Source organism: Anastrepha ludens, chromosome 3, assembly GCF_028408465.1.
Source record: "Anastrepha ludens isolate Willacy chromosome 3, idAnaLude1.1, whole genome shotgun sequence".
NCBI classification, from domain to species: Eukaryota; Metazoa; Arthropoda; class Insecta; order Diptera; family Tephritidae; genus Anastrepha; species Anastrepha ludens.
This window is the reverse complement of record NC_071499.1, coordinates 70,521,660-70,543,724: the sequence shown is the minus strand read 5'-3', so window position 1 is coordinate 70,543,724 and position 22,065 is coordinate 70,521,660. Positions and strand designations below refer to the sequence as shown.

At 35.9% G+C, this 22,065-nt stretch overlaps 2 protein-coding genes across 3 annotated transcripts; one reads left to right on the top strand and one right to left on the bottom strand.

Annotated features, from left to right (window-relative positions):
* Positions 1–4,555: 4,555 nt before the first annotated feature.
* Positions 4,556–18,522, bottom strand: LOC128857544 (uncharacterized). The gene is made up of 9 exons (XM_054093296.1): positions 18,405–18,522; positions 14,111–14,952; positions 7,639–7,767; positions 7,037–7,393; positions 6,850–6,918; positions 6,305–6,370; positions 5,657–5,734; positions 5,528–5,587; positions 4,556–5,312 (listed from the first exon to the last, which is right to left on the bottom strand). The coding sequence occupies exons 1-9, from the start codon at positions 18,520–18,522 to the stop codon at positions 4,950–4,952; spliced, it is 2,082 nt and encodes a 693-aa protein (XP_053949271.1). The 3' UTR covers positions 4,556–4,949.
* Positions 18,523–20,750: 2,228 nt separating this feature from the next.
* On the top strand, positions 20,751–21,649 carry LOC128856543 (uncharacterized). Of its 2 annotated transcripts, none has more exons than XM_054091848.1 (2): positions 20,751–21,176; positions 21,285–21,649. In XM_054091848.1, the coding sequence occupies exons 1-2, from the start codon at positions 20,786–20,788 to the stop codon at positions 21,485–21,487; spliced, it is 594 nt and encodes a 197-aa protein (XP_053947823.1). In that variant the 5' UTR covers positions 20,751–20,785; the 3' UTR covers positions 21,488–21,649. The 2 variants fall into 2 exon arrangements, with proteins under 2 accessions (XP_053947823.1, XP_053947822.1); XM_054091847.1 differs by having other exon boundaries at positions 20,752–21,176; positions 21,282–21,646.
* The last annotated feature ends 416 nt before the right edge of the window (positions 21,650–22,065 follow it).

The following is a 22,065-nucleotide window of genomic DNA, read 5'->3' as shown; positions in this document are numbered from 1 at the left end:
ACAACACTAATTATCCACGCTTCATTTAAGCAACAAGTCTCAACTATTTTCTTTGCCTCTTTTATTTATGGGTTTGCAACCTTTCATCTCTAACAACAATTGATTGTAAGCGCAGCCATATCGTACCAATTCACGTATTCATCCAAACCAACTTCCGCGTATGAACGCTTGAATACAGCAAATTGAGCTCTGAACTCACAGCTTTGCTTTTATTGTCCCAGCTATAATTTAATGTGGCGCTAACGTTTGTTTATTTTGATCTTAGCTTTCTTTTGCTCACGCCTGTTTCTCTCTCTTTCTTTCCCTCTCTTCATCGCTTCCTCTCTGTCACTTATGTTTCCCCATTATCATCTTTAATTTCGCATTTTCATACACTTCTTTCAATGGACTTGGTTTTTTTATTTCCTATTTTTTTCTTGCCTTAAATAAAAGAGAAAAAGTATTATTTGTGTCTCTCGCCTGTACACTTCTGCTGTTGGCTCACTCACAATATTACTTTCGCTTTATTTTCATCGTTGCATTTGAATGATTTCTTTCATCCGATATGGTATAAGTTGTACTCACCGATTCGTTTTTATTTTATTATTTCTCCTTTTCATGCTTGTTTCTTTCATCGCCACATTTAGTTCATACTTTCTTCAGTTTATTGTTTTGTGTCACTCACGTAACAGTCATTCACTCGTTAATTGGACTTAATCGATACAATTGAATTTTCTTCTGCGTTTTAATTTCAATCACTTACAAGTCAATATTGAATAAAGAATTGGATTTTGCAAATGAAAAAAACTAAATGCATTATGCATACTTGGACTAAATAAGTAACTTAAGTTTCTTATCAGATACCTGCACATGCTTGACAGTTTCATCTTCCCCCCTACAGAGCCTTTAAATTCAACCGGAGTTTATTTCCAGTCTAGTAAAAATATTTCAATGTAGAATGCACTGAAACAATTTTTGTTATGATGCTAAAATTATTCTTATTTAATTCCATACAATCTTTAAGTCGGTTTATGTTAAAGCTATAGATTATCCTGGTATGATTTTTTTGTATTTCTGCTAGTTTCTGAATAAGAGAGGTGGTGGAGGAGGTGATATCTGAATGGCACAGCCGAGAACCAATTGGCACAACGGATACTATTTTGATACACCACTTCCAGAACCAAAGCGTTTAATTAGTCGAATTGTATTGATTTGAGTATGAATGTGCCTGTATTTTCTATTCTCCTTTCTGCAATTCCTTTCAAGTATATATATATATAATTGGCGCGTTCACCCTTTTTGGGTGTTTAGCCGAGCTCCTCCTCCTATTTGTGGTGTGCGTCTTCATGTTGTTTCACACGTTCTCTCTGTGAATTCCGAATGGTAATCACGCATCAACCCATGCGGCTACGGTGGCCGCCGAAGTCATCAATAATTTCTCGAGCATTCTATGACGCACAGCACCCAGACTTGGTCACTCACACACAAAGTGAAAGACTGTTTCCGTAGATTCTCCTTGATTGCAGCTTCTACATCTATCGTAGTACAGCCACCCCGTTTTGTTTGCATGGTCTCCAAAAAGCAAGTGGCCGATTATTGTTGACGTTATTCTGAATATGTCTCCTCGTGGCGTTCTTAACAACTGGTCAGTTCAGGATTTAAATGTACCCGTGTTAGTTCATATGCCTGCGGCCTGCCCCTGGAATAGCAGAATAGCATAGAAGATCGCCCTTTTGCCTATTTCTAATGCTTCGGATTCATTATAGGATGATTCCTGCATAATAGGAAGAAGTTACCTTTCCTATACCATAACATGACTCTGAGCCTATAAATGAGGAAGCAGCTCCTTACTGGCTAATTTATCTGCCATTTACCTACATTATCTACATTAAGTATATTAAGCCCGTTTTTTCAACAAATCTCATACTAAACACGTTTTCGATCTCTGAAAGAATGTTATAAAAGTATACAAATAAAACCACTCTGATGGTGGTAAGTCGGGTTAAGTCTACACTCTACCGCAGGTCTTTTCGGGAAATAGTTTCAGAGGCCAAGTCGGCTGCATATGCTGGCTAAGATATGATTATTTTATGGTTTTTGGTCAAAATATAGGGTATATGTTGTTTTGATATTCAAAGAAAAATGCTATTTTTTAATATAAATGATCAGATATTTATTTCATTATAAAGAGGAAGGTATGCCGTTAATAGTGGAAAATAACATTAGGCAAATGATCCCCACGACCACGCTTACAGGACAATACCCCTTTCATGAAATTTTCTATAACCGAATTGCAAAGTGGCTGCCCTATGTCCTTGATAGCCTCTTGAATTCCATCTTTGAGGTCTTGAATCGACCCTGGGCTGTTGGCGTGGACCTTCTCCTTCAAGTGGCCCCAAAGAAAACAGTCACAAGGTGTTAAGTCACAAGAACTCGGTGGCCAATTGTGATCACGTCTTCAAAAGATAACATGGTTCGGAAACCTTTTCCGTAAAAGATCAATGGTTTCGCTGCTTGTGTGGCACGTAGTGCTGTCTTGTTGAAAATAAACCTTGTCCAGATCAATAACATCCATTTCCGGCCATAAAAAATCGTTATTCATCTCTCGATAGCGCAATCCATTCACCAACACTCGTAACACTTGTTACTGGAAAACCCTATATAAAATACCAAAATCTTCAAACACACAAAAATGTGTCTATAATACCACCTCGAACAAAACGTTACCGGAATATATTTAGAAAACTCCAAATACATCCTCAAAAGTAAATTATGGCCTTCAACGTACTCCCCTTCAACTGCAATGCCCTTGTGAAAGTGTTTGATGCTGCTCTCGAAGCATTTCTGAAACTCTATTTGCAGTACTTCCATTACTTCTTTTCGGGTGTCGAAAGACGTTCCCGAAGGAGTGTTTTGACAAGATCGGTCCCATTTTTGCATGAAATTCAGATGCTTTGGGACCACCCTTGCAGTAGCACGGCGGAAACCAAAATAATTAACTGCAATGTCCTGAACTGATCCATGAGCAACGACGTAACTTTTAAAAATCCCAATCAATGGCGATCAAATTTTGGAAGGGGTGTTAATCACAGATATGCCAAGACAGGCAAATCGAGTCCTCGATTATTCCAATGGTGGTCATATGCTGACCACATGGGTTGTCTCCTGTAACAATACTGACCATCAGCCGAACGTCTTTCCTTTCAAGTTTTAGTAGAAAGTTTGACAGTTTTCTGTTCGGACTTGTCACAAAACACTTTGCAGTTCTGCAGCGTTCTAGACCGGACCATCGCTCTTTATCTAGATTGTCTACATAATCGCTGATCTAATTCATGATTCCTGCGGAACTGATTCCAATTACTGGCTCGGGCCCTTATGGGGGAACCGCTGATCCACGGTTGGCCAATTCATCGGCAATTTCGTTTCCTTGAACACCGGAGTCACCCGACGGTTGTTCCGGGAACTTTTTGATCAAGGTGTTATATCAAATATAAAAGTTGATTGCTGGTATATTTTCCAATTTAAGAAAAAAAAACCAAAAAAATCGGAGGTTTCTAAACTGATCAAACAAAATTTGTTCCCAAAATTTTTAACGAAAACAAAAGTTTTTCCATAAAAAAATTTTTTAAGGAATATTTTATATGAAAAAATAAGAAATTAAAATTTTTTTTAAATTCTAAGAAATACTAAAAAGAACCCGAGATTATCCACTTCTACTTCAAATGTTAAAAAAAATTGAAAAAAAAAAATTTTTTAATAAAAACTCGACAGGGTTACCTCGGACAATTGATTACCTAATGAAAACTCTTTGATTTTTTGATTTCAGATGATCCAATGCTGAGAAAAACTGTCCACGGCTAATTGCCTTTTTTTCGAGACGTCTGCGTAGATCTGCTGTCAACGGCTCAGTTTTGTATATTTTGTTGTGAAAATTTTTGAAAATATTTTTGAAATATGAGTTTACAGTATACTAATTGGATAAACAAATTTACATGAATCATCTTTCCAAAAAAATTCATAAATAAGTGCATATTTTTAGTGAAATTAACCCTACCCCACCTTAAGAAAGTTTCGAAATTAAATTGTTTTCAAAATATTTTCTGTTAACATCTTTTTATACTCGAGCTTACAAATAAAGCAATTTTCCGAAAAATTTAATACTTAGATCCCTTGGCAGGGCATCGATTCAATGCTTCCATCGAATGTATGGTAGTTAGGAAGTGAAATTTGAAAATAATTGTTAGCTTTTAAGCCTCGGACATTACTGCGTGTTTTTTATCTAAATACATTTTTTTTCAGTTTTCCTTGATTTTAGCACATTTTTCGGTATTTACGCGCTCTACGAGCGGATAACTGAAAATTTTTTGAAATTTGTTTTAACACCGAAGCCTGGAATTATATTTTGTCGCTTTGGTTGAGCAGTGATATTCAAAAGCAATTCAAAGAGTTTACGTTTTAAAGAAAATTTATTTAATTGTTTATTTTATAAAACGTATATACTTACATCTAAATGGTATTAAAACTTAAAATCTAAATCAATTAAATATATATCTACAAACCAAAATACATAGCCAAAATTAAAAAAAATCAAAACGCACGCATTTTCGTAGGTAGTGCGAATAATATTAATTTTAAGAAAATGCTGAATCACCTTACAGGTCAAAGAAGTTACATGACTACTTTCAACTCTCCGCATATACAAGTGCACTTGCCGGTTATCCATACAGATGATTGCACAAAAAACAGATAAAATTATGTATATAAGTAGGTATGAAAATACAAAAAAGGCGTAGTAAATGAACCAGACAAAAAATAATAAAATATACACGGAACTTAAATTAAAAATTACGTTTCATAATCCCACTAATGCCAAATCGTGTTGCTGCACACACAACAACAATAATAACAAAATTAACAGCAGTCCCACCCATTGAAAAAAAGTTAAAAAAGTAACAGACTCAGCACAGCGCTTAATACTTATGACCACCGCCTCCCCCTGCTCCTCCGCCGCCACCACTTTTATGGCTCGAACTGCCGAACAACGAAGCGGAGGCATGTGATGCGCCGCCGGAAGCACCCAACGAAGCATTCAACAGCAGACTCACAAGACTGCCAACTATATGCGAAGCTATGTGCTTGATGAAGCCGCCCGAATCAGAGCCACCGCCCGCATCTCCCTTATGTTTATCGCCATGTTTTTGTGGTGAATCTGAGCGACGTTCATCGTCACCCTCCTCGTCGGACTCTTTGCGGTTTTTCGCTTCCATAAAACTGCTAATGAGATTGCGTGCAAAGAGTAATGGGTTGGGACGCAAGTCGTCATCTTCGGGGTCCTAGTGAAGAAGGAAAGTGTAAGATTGAAAAATATTTAATGCGAAAGTATAAACTTTTTCAAAATAGCTGGTTTCTATAGAATTAGGCGCAAATGTTATTCATATGGACGTGCGATTATTTACAGTTATGGATTAGTGTCAAGCTGTAGAGTTTGAATGGCATGCAACCAAAATAAATTATTAGAGAATAAATTTAAAAAATGAATAATAAGTACTGCGCTGAGTTGGGCATAAACTGTGCCGAGCAGATTTCCGAGAAATTGTCCATTGTTCACCTAAAAAAAATTTAAGAGTTTTTAAACATTTTTCAAATAATTTAGAGATAGTAAATTTCTGATATATACCGCGCCACCACCGCCAGACAGACCATCGAATGCAGTGCCTATATAAATGCCGAGCACTGTGCCGAAGTTTTTGTTGCCCTGTAAGGATTTTTAAAAAAAGATAGATTTAAAATTTTTTAATATTTTATTTATAGGTATCGAAAATGTCAGATAAAAATGATATCAATTATTTGTTAACATAACTTAGTTAAAATTTTTTTGGAATTAATTAAATTATTAAGCCTTGTGGCTCGGGCGACACCTGCTTGCTCTTGTGGAAGAGCTAAATCGAATGCATCAGCATTTATAGCATTCGCTTGGCTTAAAGGTCGTTCGAAATGTTAAATAAAAGTTAAAAAAATACAAATGTATTTGCATTTAATTTTGATTTAAAATATAGAACATAACTGTCTCGTTTTGCTAAAGCACACATTTTATAAGGAGGGGGGGTTTATAAAGGGGGCATAATGAAGTTGCCTTGCGAACAAAACGGGGCATATTTGACTTGAATCGGATAATTCTAAGTACATTAAATAAAGCGTCATATTTCGATCACAAATACGACATTTCTTTTTCCCCAACCCAATATATACTCACATTTATTTGTACTAATAAATGTAAAAAATAGACTATTTTTAATTTCAATGCGTGATAGCTATTTTTACTTACCGCTAACAGTCCGGAAATTAGTGATGTAGCTGTGCTGATTAGGGACTCGATATCTAAGCCGCCTGGCTGGAATAAAATAAAATGTTAAGCGATGGTTATGCAAATAAAATAAATTGAGAAATCCAAATTCAAGATATATGAGATTCCTTTCACTTAATAAAAAAACTTTCGTACTAATTAGTTTAATTGGATACCACAATAATGACGATTCGGTAATGCCCGGCTTCGAAACCTCGGGCTCGAAATACTAAATCATAAACATTTTTTTCTAATAGCTGTTGCCCCTCGGCAGACAATAGTAAACAATCGAGAGTATTTCTGACAGCAAAAAGCTCCTTTTTCAAAGGTTTACGGTTAATGTAGGTAATAAAATTGAAGTTGCCAGCCTAAAGATATGTCTTTTTCAACCACTTATTTTTATTTTAAAATTTAGTTAAAGTTTAAAAAAAAAATTTATTTTTGAACAATCATGTGTTTGCATACTTTTTAATTAAAGAACTTTTCCGATGTGCTTTTTTTACTTTGCTTCCATCCCATATACTCACCCCAAACAAGGTTGAAATGACGCCAGTTAAAGCTCCAATTAAAGCGCCAATATCCGAGCCACCTTCGCCCTACAAAGTTAACGAGCATATAAACAGTTACATACAGTTGCGTAGAATTTTTGCATCTCACATTTTTTTTTTTTTTTAATATAAGGAATCTATAAATTTCCCACTTTGGCTTACTTACTCCACTCAAACTGCTAATAATTCCCACCAGACCGCCACCACCAGCACCATCTGGCGGTGGTGGAGCATCTGGAAAGTCTTCATCTTCTTCGAGAGGTGCAAGTGGCGAGGAGCTTTCCTGCTGTTTATCCAACTTCAGTCCATCTACCTCAATTGTGGAATTTATGAAGATAGTTGTTGAACTGGGGCTCACAATTGGAGTAGATTTGGTGACTGCTGCTCGGGCACTGCTCGTTTTTGTCGCTCTTGCTGCACGTAATGTTGTTGTTGTTGTCGCAGTTGTTGTTATTACTGTTGGATCAGTGCTTTGTTTTTGAGGTCTACTGCTATCGCTGCGATTTGCAATTACAATCTTAAACTTTAATGTTGAATTGAGATTGAAAATTAAATGATTAAATTTGTTGTTTTCATAAATGATTATGTATGTATGTAAGCATCTTTAGTGGTTGTGTATATATGGTATTTTCTTTTGCAGGCTATATGCTTTGAAAGTGGTTAGTATAAGCGAAACAAGCCACAAAAACTACTAAACAAACAATAACGGGCTGGACGGTTCATTCACATGTAGGTAGGTATTTGTATATAGACCTTTTCCGCACTCACTTTATTATCCTTCGATTGCGCTTCAAAATTATCTTCCAGCGAATCGTCGAAGAGCTCATTATTTCGCATTTCAAGTTGTGTGTCTACCAGATTGTTACGGAAGTCCTCCTGGGATTGAAAAAGGCGAGCCTTTGAAAGTCACAAATTGTTTTGGAAAGTTTTATTCTATTTTATTTTATTATTATTATATTTTTTATTGTATTATTTTATTCCGCTTTACTTATTGTACTTTATTTAACATTTTTTTCATTAATATTTAATTTTTTTGCGTTTGATTCGTTTATTTTTTTGATTTGTATTTTATTTTATATAATTTTATTTGAATTTTTATCATTTTTTTAATTTTTTACTTCTCGTTATTTTATGTAATTTATTTCGACTTCATTTCATTTTATTTCTTTATATATTTTATTTTATTTTGTTTTATAAAATAGCATTTTATATTAATCTTCTATTTCAGTATTGTTCATTTATTGTACTTTATTTGTCTAACTATAGTTTATTTAATTTTTATTTTAAATATTTTTTTTTAACTATTTTATTTTATTTTATCTTATTTATTTATTTAATTTATTTGGTTTACTTCATATAACTACATTTTTTTCTTATAATATATTTCATTTGTTATTTTTTCTCCATATTTTACTTTACATTGTTTAATTTAATATAATTTCGACTCATTTTATTTTAATTTATTTCGTTCCATTTTCCCTAATTTTTTTACTTCAATTTTGTTTGTTTTTAAACTGAAACTTGTTTTTATTTCATTTGATACTAAGTTATTTATTTTCTTTAATTTTTAATATTGCTTCAGTTTTTATCTTATTTTTTATTTTAATTTTATATAACTGCATTTCATTTTTTACCATTTCTTTAATTTCTGTCAAATTTTCTCCTTTATGTTATTTAATTAAATCAAATTCAATTATTGTATTTTAATTTTAATACAATTTTTTTTATTAAACTTTTGTTTAACTTTATTTCTTAGTTTTATAATTTTTTCCATTTTAGTTATCTAATCCCAATTAATTAAATTATTTTAATATTTAAAATTGTCAATTGATTTTAACTAAATTATTTTATTTTATTTAAACTGAATTTGTTTAATTCTATTTTAGTTTATTCGTTTATTGTATATTTATTACTGACCATCCTTTATTTCATTTATCTTATTTTATTTTATGTTATTTTACTTAAATGTTTCAGATTTACTTTCTCTTTGACCTTATTTTATTTATTTGTTTTAATCTTTTTGATCCATTTCATCAGTTTACGTTATTTACTTGGAATTATTATTGTATTATTATTTTATATTATTTATATTTATATTTTATTATTTATTTCTCTTGAATTTTATTTTATTTTTTTTATTTTATTTTATTTTATTTCATTCTATTTTCTTTTTTTTTCATCTTATTTCTTCTTCCTAATTGGCGCTATAACCGCTTACGCGATTTTGGCCGAGTTTAGCAAAGCGTGCCAATCGTTTCTTTCTCGTGCTAACCGGCGCCAGTTGGACGCACCAAGTGAAGCCAAGTCCTTCTCCACCTGATCTTTCCAACGCAGAGGAGGCCGCCCTCTTCCTCTGCTACCACCAGCTGGTACCGCATCGAATACTTTCAAAGCCGGAGCGTTTGTATCCATTCGGACGACGTGACCCAGCCAACGAAGCCGCTGGATCTTTATTCGCTGCGCTATGTCTATGTCGTCGTAAAGCTCATACAGCTCATCGTTCCATCGTCTGCGATATTCGCCGTTGCCAACGTGCAAAGGTCCAAAACTCTTACGCAGAATCTTTCTCTCGAACACTCCAAGCGTCGCTTCATCGGATGTTGTCATCGTCCAAGCTTCTGCGCCATACGTTAGGACGGGCATGATGAGAATTTTGTAGAGTGTTAGTTTTGTTCGTCGAGAGAGGACTTTACTGCTCAGTTGCTTCCTCAGGCCAAAGTAGCACTTGTTGGCAAGAGAGATTCTACGTTGGATTTCAAGGCTGACATTGTTATCGGTGTTAATGTTGGTTCCTAAATACACGAAGTCTTTTACAACCTCGAAATTATAACTGTCTACAGTGACGTGGGTGCCGATACGCGAGGTCGCCGACTGTTTGTTTGAAGACAGGAGGTACTTCGTTTTGTCCTCGTTCACCACCAGACCCATTCGCTTTGCCTCTTTATCCAGTTTGGAGAAGGCAGAACTAACAGCGCGGTTCATCGGCATACGCCAGCAATTGTACGCTCTTATAAAAAATTGTGCCTGAGCGATTAAGTTCTGCGGCTCGTACGATGCTCTCCAACATCAGGTTAAAGAAGTCACACGACAGCGAGTCACCCTGTCTGAAACCTCGTTTGGTATCAAACGGCTCGGAGAGGTCCTTCCCAATTCTGACGGCGCTGCTGGTGTTGAGCAACGTCATCTTAAATAGCCGTATTAGTTTTGCGGGGATACCAAATTCAGACATCGCGGCATACAGGTACCTCCTTTCCGTACTGTCGAATGCAGCTTTGAAGTCGACGAAAAGATGGTGTGTGTCGATTCTCCTTTCATGGGTCTTTTCCAAGATTTGGCGTATTGTGAATATTTGGTCGATGGTAGACTTTCCAGGTCTGAAGCCACACTGATAAGGTCCAATCAGTGGGTTGATGGTGGGCTTCAGCCTTTCACACAATACGCTCGCTAGAACCTTATAGGCGATATTTAGAAGACTAATCCCGCGGTAATTGGCACAAATTGCAGGATCGCCCTTCTTATGGATTGGGCAGAGCACACTTAAATTCCAGTCGGCAGGCATGCTTTCATCCGACCATTTTTTGCATAGGAGCTGATGCATGCACCTTACCAGCTCCTCACCGCCATGTTTGAATTGCTCAGCCGGCAGTCCGTCGGCGCCCGCGGCTTTGTTGTTCTCTAGCCGCGTTATCGCTATTCTCACCTCGTCATGGTCGGGTAGCGGAACGTCAATTCTGTCGTCCTCGATTGGGGTATCGGGATCTTCACATTCTCTCTGACATGGGCAGCTGTCAATGTTTAACAGGTTCGAGAAGTGTTCCCTCCATAATTTAAGATTGCTCTGTACGTCAGTCACCAGTTCGCCGTCTTTGTTCTTACAGGAAAACGCCCCGGTCTTGAGACCTTCTGTAAGCCGCCGAACTTTCTGGTAGAATTTTTGGGCGTTGTTCCTGTTGGCCAGCATCTCAATATCAATCAATCTCTAATACGTCTCTCTTCCTTTTTCAGCTCTCTGTAGCGATCCCACATGGCTCGCGTTGCGCCCGATTGCAGCGTGGCTCTATAGGCGGCATCCTTTCTTTCTGCGGTAGCATGACATTCCTCGTCGTACCAATTGTTTCTTTTTTCGGGAATCAGATTTCTTCTTCGGCGGCGGTACGTAGAGAACGAGAAATGTTGCTCCATTGCTCATGCATGCCGGTTTGTTGGGCAGTACTCTCTGAGAGCAGGAGTGAGAGTCGAGTGGCGAATCTTCTGGCTGTCTGTTGTGATTGCAGCTTTTCGATGTCGAACATTCTTTGCGTAGGTAGATGCACGTTTTTTGCTGCACAGAGGCGTGTGCGCAGTTTGGCTGCAACAAGGTAGTGATCCAAATCGATGTTGGGTCCTCGGATCGTACGTACATCTAATACACTAGAAGCGTGTCTTCCATCTATCACAACATGATCGATCTGGTTTCGCATTTTTCGATCAGGGGACAGCCAGGTAGCTTGGTGGATTTTTTTATGCTGGAATCTGGTGCTGCAGACTACCATGTTTTGGGCCCCGGCGAAGTCGATCAGCCTCTGTCCGTTACCGGATGTGTCGTTGTGCAGGCTGAATTTTCCGACTGTGGGACCAAAAATTCCCTCCTTGCCCACCCTGGCGTTGAAGTCGCCAAGCACGATTTTTATGTCGTGGCGGGGGCAGCGCTCATAGGAGCGTTCCAGGCGCTCATAGAAGGAATCTTTGGTCGCATCGTCCTTCTCTTCCGTCGGGGTGTGGGCGCAAATTAGCGATATGTTGAAAAAACCAGCTTTGATGGGAATTGTTGCGAGACGCTCGTCCACCGGAGTGAACGGCAGTACTTGGCGACGAAGTCTCTCTCCCACAACAAATCCGACACCGGATTTGCGCTCCTTTACATGGCAGCTGTAGTAGACGTCGCAAGGTCATATAAATAACACATATTTTTATTTTCCATTTTTTTATTATTTGTCCGTTTTTTATTTTATTTCATTTTATTCTATTTTTTGTGTTATTTAGTCTATATTATTTTAGCTTATAATGATTTTATATTTTATTTTTTTGCTCCTTGTTCACTCCTCTCGAGAGCATAGGGTCTCGACAAGACTCTTCCATCGTACATGGTTCTGTGCTGTTGATTTTGCACCGTCCCATGAGATGGCGGCGTCTGTTAGTTCGCGCAGCATCGACCTTCTGTTTTCTGTTATGTTTTTTGGACGACCGCGACCTCTGCTGCCTTGCGGGTTCCAGTCCAGTGCTATCCTCTTGATGCTATCTGGTGGTTTCCTCAGTGTGAGACCTATCCATCGCCACTTTCTGCGTTTGATTTGTCCTAAGAAAGGGTTCCTCGTTCTATTTTATTACTTTATTATAATTTCTAAATTTGACTTTTTTTATTATATTTTAAATTTTTTATTTTATTTAATTTTTTGTCCGGTTTTGCTATTTATTTCCATTGAACCTAAAGTGGTCTGAATTAATAACTATAATTTTTGTGTAACTTTGATTTTATATTGTGTTACTAATTTTGACTTATTTTACTTAGTTTTATCTTAATTTAGTTCAATTTTTTCCAATTTTTTTTTTTTTTGATGATTTTATTTCCTTATTTGACTTTAATTGTTTTTATTCTTTCTGTTCATCTTTTTATTTTACGAGGCTGACGTGAAACTATTTTTTTTTATTTAAATTAACTTAATTTTTTTTTATTTTTTTAGTTTAGTTTGTTTCACTTTACTTTAAACTAAAATATTTTTTAATTATATTTTACTTTAATTAGTTTCAATTTATTTCGTTCATTTATTTCTTGCATTTGGTTTTATTTTATATTAGTTTTTGTCCTTTTTTGACTTTCCGTTATATACTTGAATTTTAATTCACTTAAATAAATTTTATTAATTTGTTTTATTTTTTTATTTTTACTTGGTTTACTTTTATTGGTTATCTTATAAAAGAAAATTTTCAAGTAACTACGAGGAACTTAAAGCTATGTGCATATTTGTTAGGAAAAAAGAAAGTTGAAGTAAGGACTACTTTTTAAAATACAATTGTTTTCACTATATCTGGTGGTATAAGTCTGTGTACTTTAGGAATTTGATTACTAAATGAACAGATTTGCGGAGAAATTTGATAAAAAAGTCATGGATTTCAATTATCGTAGATTTTGTTTCTAGGGAAGGAGTAGTTTGGACAGGGTTAGAGGATGTGGTGACTTGTGTTTGGGCTGGATATTGGGTTCGACTTTGTCATTTGATGTTTATGGGTCAAATTTTTTGTTTTGTCTGGAGACGCTCAATTCTCACGATGTCTGGTCTGATTTTTTAGTTGTTGTTCAGTATTAAGAAATATTTTGTCGGTGTTTTTGTGTGGTTAATTTGTAAGTATCAGTCGTCAGTTTGGTATCATTCTGTTCAATTGCTTTCATTTTTTACATTATTTTGAGGAATTTTTTGATTGGGTCGTTTCTTATGTTGGCTGAGAGCTCCAAGTAGATCTGCCGTAAAAGACCATCTACTGTTCGGAGTCAGCTTAAACCTATAGGTCACTTCATTTGTTGAAAAACATCAAGATGCACACCACAAATATGAGGAAGGAGATGTCGACCAAACACCTAATACGGGGGATATATGACAATTATATATATAGTATATGCACTAAATGATGTAAATATATCCATGTAAATTAATTGGTAATTGGGTACGCGTTGCATATTTCGTAATTCGTCTAAAATACTAGTAGATGCGAGTTTTTTTTGAAGGGTAACAGGGAAGTGTATCCTAATTACAGGTTGAAATTTCATAATAACTTTTGTTGACAGTTCTATTTCTTGGTGACTTTGAGTATATTTCCTATCACTAGTTGTAGTACTCTCAATGAAGTTTTTTTTTTTTTATTTGTCAGCAATGTGCTTAAGGGGGTATCGTGACTTGTCAGCAATGATTTGTGTAGTTAAGTTTTTTTTATACCACTATTAATTTTGTTTTATTTTAATTTATTATTTTGGTTTCTTAAGTTTTTTTATATTTTTTTATTCATTATTTTATTTATTTATTATTATTATTATTTATTTTATTTATTACTCATTTTATTATTTTCAATTTTATTTTGCTTTATATCCTTTTATATTTTTATTTTTAATAACATTTTTTTTATTTCTTATTATTCTTTTCACTTAATTTAGCTTCTTTTTATATTTTTTTTTTTATAAAATCCCAACTACATATTGTATATTATTCACCTCCGTCAAAATTGACTTAATCATGCGCACCTCAGCAGGCACCTCGCGTACTTCTTCCACATTTCGCTTCCGCACCACTTTCTTGCTGGCCTGCTCCAAGAGGCTACCCTCATTTGCCTCTGCTATTAGGTAGTCCAGTGTGTGTGTCACCTTCTCTTCAACCAACATCTTCATTGCGCGTACTTTTTGCGTTATTAGGCGCCGCAACGCCGCTAATCGTTCTGCCGCAGTGCTTGCTTCGCTAATTTTGTCAGGCACTTCGGTGGCCTGCGATGAATCGCTCTCCTCTTTTTCACCCTCGGAGTGTCTACGTATTTGTTGTAGGGTTTGCTGCATATCCGACTTGAAATCGTACACATCCTTTGCACCCGTCACCAAATCCATTGCACTTGTAAGTATCAGAAGCGCTCGATGATCGCGCACCAGCTGCTTTTCAATATTTTCAACTTTAGCGACGAGCTCATCATCACTTAACTCATTAGCCCCAAACAGGAGTTCCTTAACGATCGCTACTAGATTACGTTCCATTTGCTGTTCCGCGTGTTGTGCTCCATTCAAAATTCCAATGGTGGTGATGACTTGTAGCTCTTCACGAGGAAACCGTGACTCGAGACGCTTGTAGGCACCCATGGCGCGTAAGTAATCAGCATTCAGCTGGATGCGCATAGACTTGCGAACCGGCGCACTAATGATAACCTGCGTCAGGACTATCAGTAGCACTACAACTACGACAAGAAAGGGTTTTTGCATTTTGCGCCAGTAACGCAATAGAGCGCCTATTAGCGGTTGCGTGGCGGTAGGACGCGCGATTTTTGCGATTTTTTCGAATACACGTAGAAAATCTGAAGGAGTAAGCTGAGGCGTAATTATCCCTTCTAATATTACCATAAAATATTTGAAATGACCACGACTATTCTTCAATATACCGGCACTAAATTAGTGCGGCTTTCAGCAAGTCAATTTATATGACCACCGCATCTTCTACGCTTAGTGGGTGCGGTGCAATGAAGCGCATCATTTTGGCTAATAGTTGGACGTTTCTTTAATCATGCAACATGTGCAACAATATAGGTATGGTCTTATGTACAAGTACATTCGTATACGTAAAAGACAGCCGGAAGCTATAATTTAGGCGCCACAAAACATATTACCAAACTGATGACATGAATTTAGTCACCAATTGGTAGCGCTCATTGTGTTTCATTGTCTGCATTAATGCGCCAGTGCGGCAACGCTTCGCTGATTCCTTGGTATTACGTTATGTCTTCTTATTTATTAAAAACAACTAATCGGTTCATAGGATATTGAACTGAGAAATTTCGATGTTTCCATGTTGTGATGGCAAGTTTCAAAAAAAAAAAAAAAATATTTTGTTTCCTGTATTTTACAGATTACACAGTGCAAAAGTAAAAGCTATCATGAAAAGAAAATGTCATATGCACGTAATACTCAGTTTTCTATTTCTCATCAATTTAAGTATTTAAATGACTTCACACTTTCAAGGGACGAAATGTTCAATAAATAGTTTTAAATACTATTCACTTATTGCCACCCTATATTTTTAATTGATATTGAACGAAAGGGAGCTTATAAAAATATTGTGTTCACTTTTCAACTTCGTTCTTCTTGAAAAAAAAAGTTGAGCGTTCCTCCTGGGAAATAAAGTATTCACATTTATTATTATTGGGTATGGGAATAAGTTTCCGTCCTTTCTTAGCCAAAGCTTCGAATTATTTAAACAATTAAATAAAACAGTATATTATGTGAAGTATGTGCCATTGGAAGCTACAACTTTACTCCATCTTTCAGGCAGCATACGGATTCCTCTGACGAAAACTTCGAGTTCTTTTGACATGGTCCATTCATTGAGCCTGTTTGCGATGCTCTCGTAAGAAGTGAACAGCTCTCCAATAAGGGCTGACTGCGTTGATCGGAACACATGGTAAACTGAAGGTGCAATATCTGGGGAATATGGGGGGTGGGGCAATATTTCTTAATTGAGTCCCTCTAAATATTTTCGGACTGATTTAGCAACGTCTGGCCCGGCGTTATCATGCAGAAAAATCAGTTTGCCATGTCTACCATCCCATTTCGGCCGCTTTTCTTTGAGAGCTTGATTGCAACGCATTAGGTGAAGTCGGTAAAGATCGCCAGTGATGGTTTCAGATCATCTAAGGATTTCCTAATAGCTGATACCCTTCTGATCCCACCAGATGCACAACATAACCTTTGAAGCATTTATATTTTTTTCGCTGTCGATGGATCTGGTTCTCCTGGCAGGCTCCAACATTTTCGCCACTTAGGGTTATCTAGATAGATCCATTTTTCATCGCCGTGGTGCGATGCAGAAAACCATTTCTTTTATGCCGTTTAAGAAGTATCTCACACATCACCAAACGTCTCTCGATATCCCCCCCCCCCCGCCCCCCCCTTCAATTGATGTGGTACCCAGTCACCTGCTTACTGGATCAATCGCATCGCGTGCAAACGTTTCCGGACGGTTATTCTATCATCCAATTCTTTTGGCATATCATCAAGGGTTGGACATGCGCTTCAATAATTGTTGTCGTTGAGTATCTTCGAATTTTTTCGGTGCCCTTCGCGGACTTTAGCACTCACGTCGAAATTGCCACTATGGAAGCTGATAATGAAGCATAACTTCCCTCAAATGCTGTTTTTTCGGGACGAACGTAGACAATTTGGACGCCCGATAGAAAATGATCTTTACGCTTCAAACGAATGTCAACTACTGCGATCGAGACCTCACATATACATCTTCAAATCACCAGTATATTATTAGAGCGAACACAAAAATAGTATCAGCAGCGGCACCTCTCTTACGAGGGCGGAAACTTATTCCCATACCAAATATTATATTTAAGAGAGTATTTAACACTGTGACTTAAAATATATATTGTGCTCACTTAATGGATTCCGAGTATTTTTTTCGGCCGAACTTCCTCAATAAATTTTAGTAGTTTCACTATTTTATTGAATTTTATTTTATTATTTAAAAATATGTTTATTCAAGTATTTGTGCCGTTTATACATCAGTACTGGGCATGACGCCAGCACATAATATATAGCGATTTCATCTTCCTCCCCACAGAACCCAGAAATCAAATTGGAGTATGCTCCCGGATCTGACTAAATATTTCACATTTCGTTTCCAGTAATTTCTATGAGTACTAGAAGCCATGGGATATTCTACACATTTTAATAGCTGTATGAATCTCCTTTCGAAAAATATATATATTTTTTGGAATTTCAACTCGAAAGCATGCTGCATAGAACTGGATATGCGAAAAACACGAATTTTCTAGATTCCATACTTGTCATACTTTATTGTCATGGGGAAAGCAAGACGAACGGGGAACTATACGCGCGTGAACTCAAACGGCCTGTTGGAGATGATCATATAAATCTTCTTCTTTTCTATGTTCATCAGTAGACACATACATGTTTTTTTTCTTTAGGACGCAAAACTATCTTGGACTCCAGAAAACTATATAAACTAAAACTAAAGTAAATATGTAGTAAGAGTATGAAATTCATAAAAATAAGTTACTAAATTATTAGTTAGCTGCAATATGTTTGTACAAAATAAATTTAAATAAAAAAATAAATAAATAGCCAAAATAGCCCTGCATAGGATAGGGAATAGGCAGTTGCTTTGTGCTTGCTAACGAAGTTCAACAGACCGAAGGGAACTCACGAATATTCCAATTTACTGGTGCGCACTTCCCTTTGACGCTGCCAGTATGTACTTACATACATATCTTTAGCTTATTTTTGTCAAAGGTGAATTCTTGTCTTTTTAATGTCTTTTCTACAAAGAGTGCACAATGTGGTCTAGAAGTCGGCCTATATAAGAAAGCAAGTTTGAAAACTTTTTATCTGATTCAGACGATAAAATAAGTGATTTTGATAATGATGATATTACCCTAAGCTAATCAATATATCTTTTGACGTTGACTGTATATGCAAAAAACCACACTACTTCTTCTTCTTCTCCATCTTTATTTATGATTATTATCCTGTTTCTACGAAAAGCTTATATACATATGTTAAAATTGTAATCATTTTTGAACAATTTTGTCTTTGAAATCAATAAAAACTAATTTCACACAAAAAAGTTATGGTGTTTTGAATAGGTAACACTTCATATCGTTCACCCTGTACTTATTAATATGCAATACAAAAATCAGTGTTATTACTGATCGAAAGTTGATGCCGATGTCTAGCACTCTTTCCATCTCTTTGGTGGTTTCCCTCGCGGGCCTGTAGTGTTTACTTTCCCGGCCATCACCAGTTTTGCCAAGCGGTCGTCGGTCATTCTGAGGACATATTGCTTCCAATCTCGTCTTCTTTTGTGGCTCCTTTTTACTATTTATATCGAGTTTTTCGCACATTTCTCTTATGCTTTTATTCCTCATAAGATCTCGTAGAGTATGGCTGGTTTTAGTTCTAAGAGTTCACATTTCGAACGTGTGTTCTGTAGCTCTAATGCCTGCACGTGTGAGAATGGCATATGTCATTAGTGGTCGAACGCGAGTTTTATAAACCCTTACTTTGCTTTTTGTGCTCATTACTTTGTTTCGCTTTATGACATCTCGTAAACAACCAGAGACTACTTTTTGGCATTGACTTCAAACTTCGGCTATCAAGATTTAACTACCGACTGGTTTAAATTTCACAAAATCCCTTTTTTAGATCTGCATTAATTCGGTGCGGACCAATTACTGAGTACTTACTGCATGAATTCCAAGAGTAAATTCAATGTTGCTAGAATACAGCTAAAGGGTATATTTTCAGGTATTAGAAATAAACAAACCACAACACATCAAACATTTTGTGGGGTAGCTCACACCCCATTGCGTCTACCGATGGTTAATTTACTATTGAGAATTGTCACTGCAATAATGTTGGGCAACGCAAAATGCGTGTTTGGTTTTCACCGAGTAATTGTTGTAATCGTATTCAAATATATAAGAAGCATACAGCAGATAAGCTGATATTCCGAACTAAATCGGACCGGGAACACGACTTTTAGAAACATCTCAACTCCAGCGCCACCTAGCGGGTTCAAATAAACTTCTGAACCATCCCTGGAATGCCTGTAGCAATACAGTAAAATTTTATCTGATTATATGCCGCACAGACATACATCCAAGGAAGCATTTGTTTTAATATATTTATTGAATTAAAAATAACGAGTCATGTTTGAGGAAACAATTTTACTAATTTTAAAATGTTTAAGAATGTTTTTTTTTTTTTTGTTTTTAGTTTTTTGATCATTTAGAGAAATTTTCAATTCTCCAATAAACAAATTACTTAACAAATATTACAATAATAAGTTTATATTCAGGCTCGAATTGAATTTATTAACCTAGACAACAATGCTGCTTCTGATTTTCCCTTAAGAAAAAATTGTTCTAGCATTTTGTGTTTCATGCACGAAAACCCCAACAGACGCTTTCCGAATGGTAGTCACGCTCCAAGCCATAGACTAGGTGGCCTATATGAACCAGCCTATATTAAACAGCCACCTAGTATATGGATTGGAGCGTGACTATCATTCGGAATTGTAATTTAAAGTATAAATGATACTTAAAAAAAAAATGATTTTCCAATTTTGTATTTGATGAAGCCAGTTGTGTTTACGGCATTCGAAAATGGCTGTAAAAATAATTAAGAGAAATTTTTACACATTCTTCTGCACCATTACGATCAGGCAGTAAGTTTTAGCAGGTGGTCAAACAAATTTATGCAGTTTATGGACAAAAAGCAGTTTCGAATGCAACGCAAAGTTGTGGCATAAACGCTTCCACTCAATACCTAGTAATATAATGGTCGAGAGTAGACCACACACTGGGGGTCATACGTAAAAAATCTTAATAAGAATCATGGAGCCGGATCGCATATGATCACTTATTCCATTGCTCAGGAACTGAAGATTAAGAGTAAATTTCAGTTAATATGTTAATTTTATTGTCATTTTTCGCAACTGGTCATTCATTCTTGTTCTTAGAAACTTTAATAGGTAAATTACCTCATTTCTTATTATATGGTAAACAATACAATCTGTGTCAATCTTTGTCAACGAGCCAGGCTATACTCAACAACGATGGAGACTACACAGCTTATTGAGTAATTGCGACTCGTAGTTTTGTACATACTTTCATGAAAAAAAAAACATTTTTAATATATATTTTTTATACTTTTCATAAAATACCCGATTTAAGCCACTAAGCTTGACCCCTCAAGTATTAACATTGAATTTCATCATAAAATATTCCTTGGAAAATCAAACCAAAACAGTTTTTAAATGATGATGATTTCTTTAAAAACAAAAAAGCATTTTTAATTTTTTTTTTTTTCAAATGTCTCACATTTTTGTAATACTCGCGTATATGTGTTTATGTGCATTGCAAAATCAGATTCGGGTTTGCTTTTTATAAATTCTTTGAAATCCCGAAATATTCAATATCAAAATTTTTTATTTACAATTTTCCACATTTTTTAGTTGTGGTTTTTTTTTCTTTTGACTTTTTAACAGATAAGCAAACCTAAAAGTATTTTCATCATTTTGAAAACAACAAACCAGCTGATAAGCTTTGTCATTAAAGTATTAATATTATATTTCAGTCATATAGTTCACGTCAATAAAACAATATGGAATCGGGTGTACTTATATTTTGTGCTCGAATAGTAAGGCACAAAACCAGCGCTTCAGTATTATTATTACTCGCAATCTTAACAAGCTTAGCAAACGCCTCAACGCATTTCCCTCAAACAAAAGTGGTGCTCCCACTGGTGAATAGTTACCACACGCCACAAAAGCGAGAAGTTCATGGGCATAATGATAGAATACATGTTAGTAATAATGCTTCTGGAAGGGGAAGTTCCGAAGCCGTTGCATGGAGAGCAGAAAGCGAGGAAGAGCGAGAAATAAATGGAAACCAATTGAGTTCACCAACATATATCGGAGCAGTCGGCTGGCATGCAAGAAGAGAGGGGTATCAGCAAAGGCAAAAGTCTAGCTCGGAAGATGATAAGCCCAAAGGTATGAGATATTTTTATAATTCAGTGCACATACATATGGACATAAATAGATATGCTCGCGAAATTTTAAAATCAAACTTGAATGTGTTTTGATTCTCATACTCAGCAGTACCAATAGATGAAAGAAGAATTTGGGGCAGACATTCCACTATTAATTCTACTGAGGCAGCAAGACAAACTGAGCGAGACGAGAGTGCAGTGCTTACAAGAATCAATGTGGCCCCAAGAATTAATTTTAAAACTCGGCCACGTGACCCAAATAGAAGTCGCGATGTTATTCCAATTAAAAATAAAACAAATGGCGGCTACTAATTTTGTTGCTATGTACTTCAGCATGTTAATATAGTATGAGAATAAATTTAAGTTTAATGAAACCAAGTATCGAAAGAATAGAGTATAATAAATGGGGAAGTCTTTTTTGTAACTTATAAATATCTTTGTGTGCTGGAACTTATATATAAGTATATACTATATTTAAAAAAAAACTCCCCACATACTAAAGAAATTAAAGCTCATACATTTCTTGTCTTGACTTATTTCTGGCACTTAAGTTGCATTTCGAAAGTTGCAAATGGAGAAAACTTTGACTCACCCTAAAACAAAAATCACACGTAAAGTTTAAGGATGCCGATCCATGTAACCCTTCTACCCGAATCCGTTATCGGAATAGTGTCATTTGTTTGTGGTTTTTGTTGTGTTGCATTTACAATTTACTAATACAACATAGCTTTCTATAATTTTATATTATTATATTTTATTTTATAATACAGTACGAGCAAGATCTGCGGGTGTTTTGCGCTTTAGTCTTCTTGGTTCAAGTTCCATTTCCGGTATCAGTCTCATTTCCTGGTTTTTGTGCTCTAATAGTCGCAAGATGTGCTTACTGCTGC

Bases quoted from the DNA above. Each gene is read 5' to 3' on its own strand.
- LOC128856543 (XM_054091847.1), top strand. From the start codon at position 20,786: ATGGAATCGGGTGTACTTATATTTTGTGCTCGAATAGTAAGGCACAAA. The intron at 21,177-21,281 runs GTATGAGATATT...TCTCATACTCAG, and splicing joins GGAAGATGATAAGCCCAAAG to CAGTACCAATAGATGAAAGA.
- LOC128857544 (XM_054093296.1), bottom strand. From the start codon at position 18,522: ATGTGCGAAAAACTCGATATAAATAGTAAAAAGGAGCCACAAAAGAAG. The intron at 6,371-6,849 runs GTGAGTATATGG...ATTTTATTCCAG, and splicing joins TCATTTCAACCTTGTTTGGG to CCAGGCGGCTTAGATATCGA. The intron at 5,588-5,656 runs GTATATATCAGA...AATTTTTTTTAG, and splicing joins TGTCTGGCGGTGGTGGCGCG to GTGAACAATGGACAATTTCT.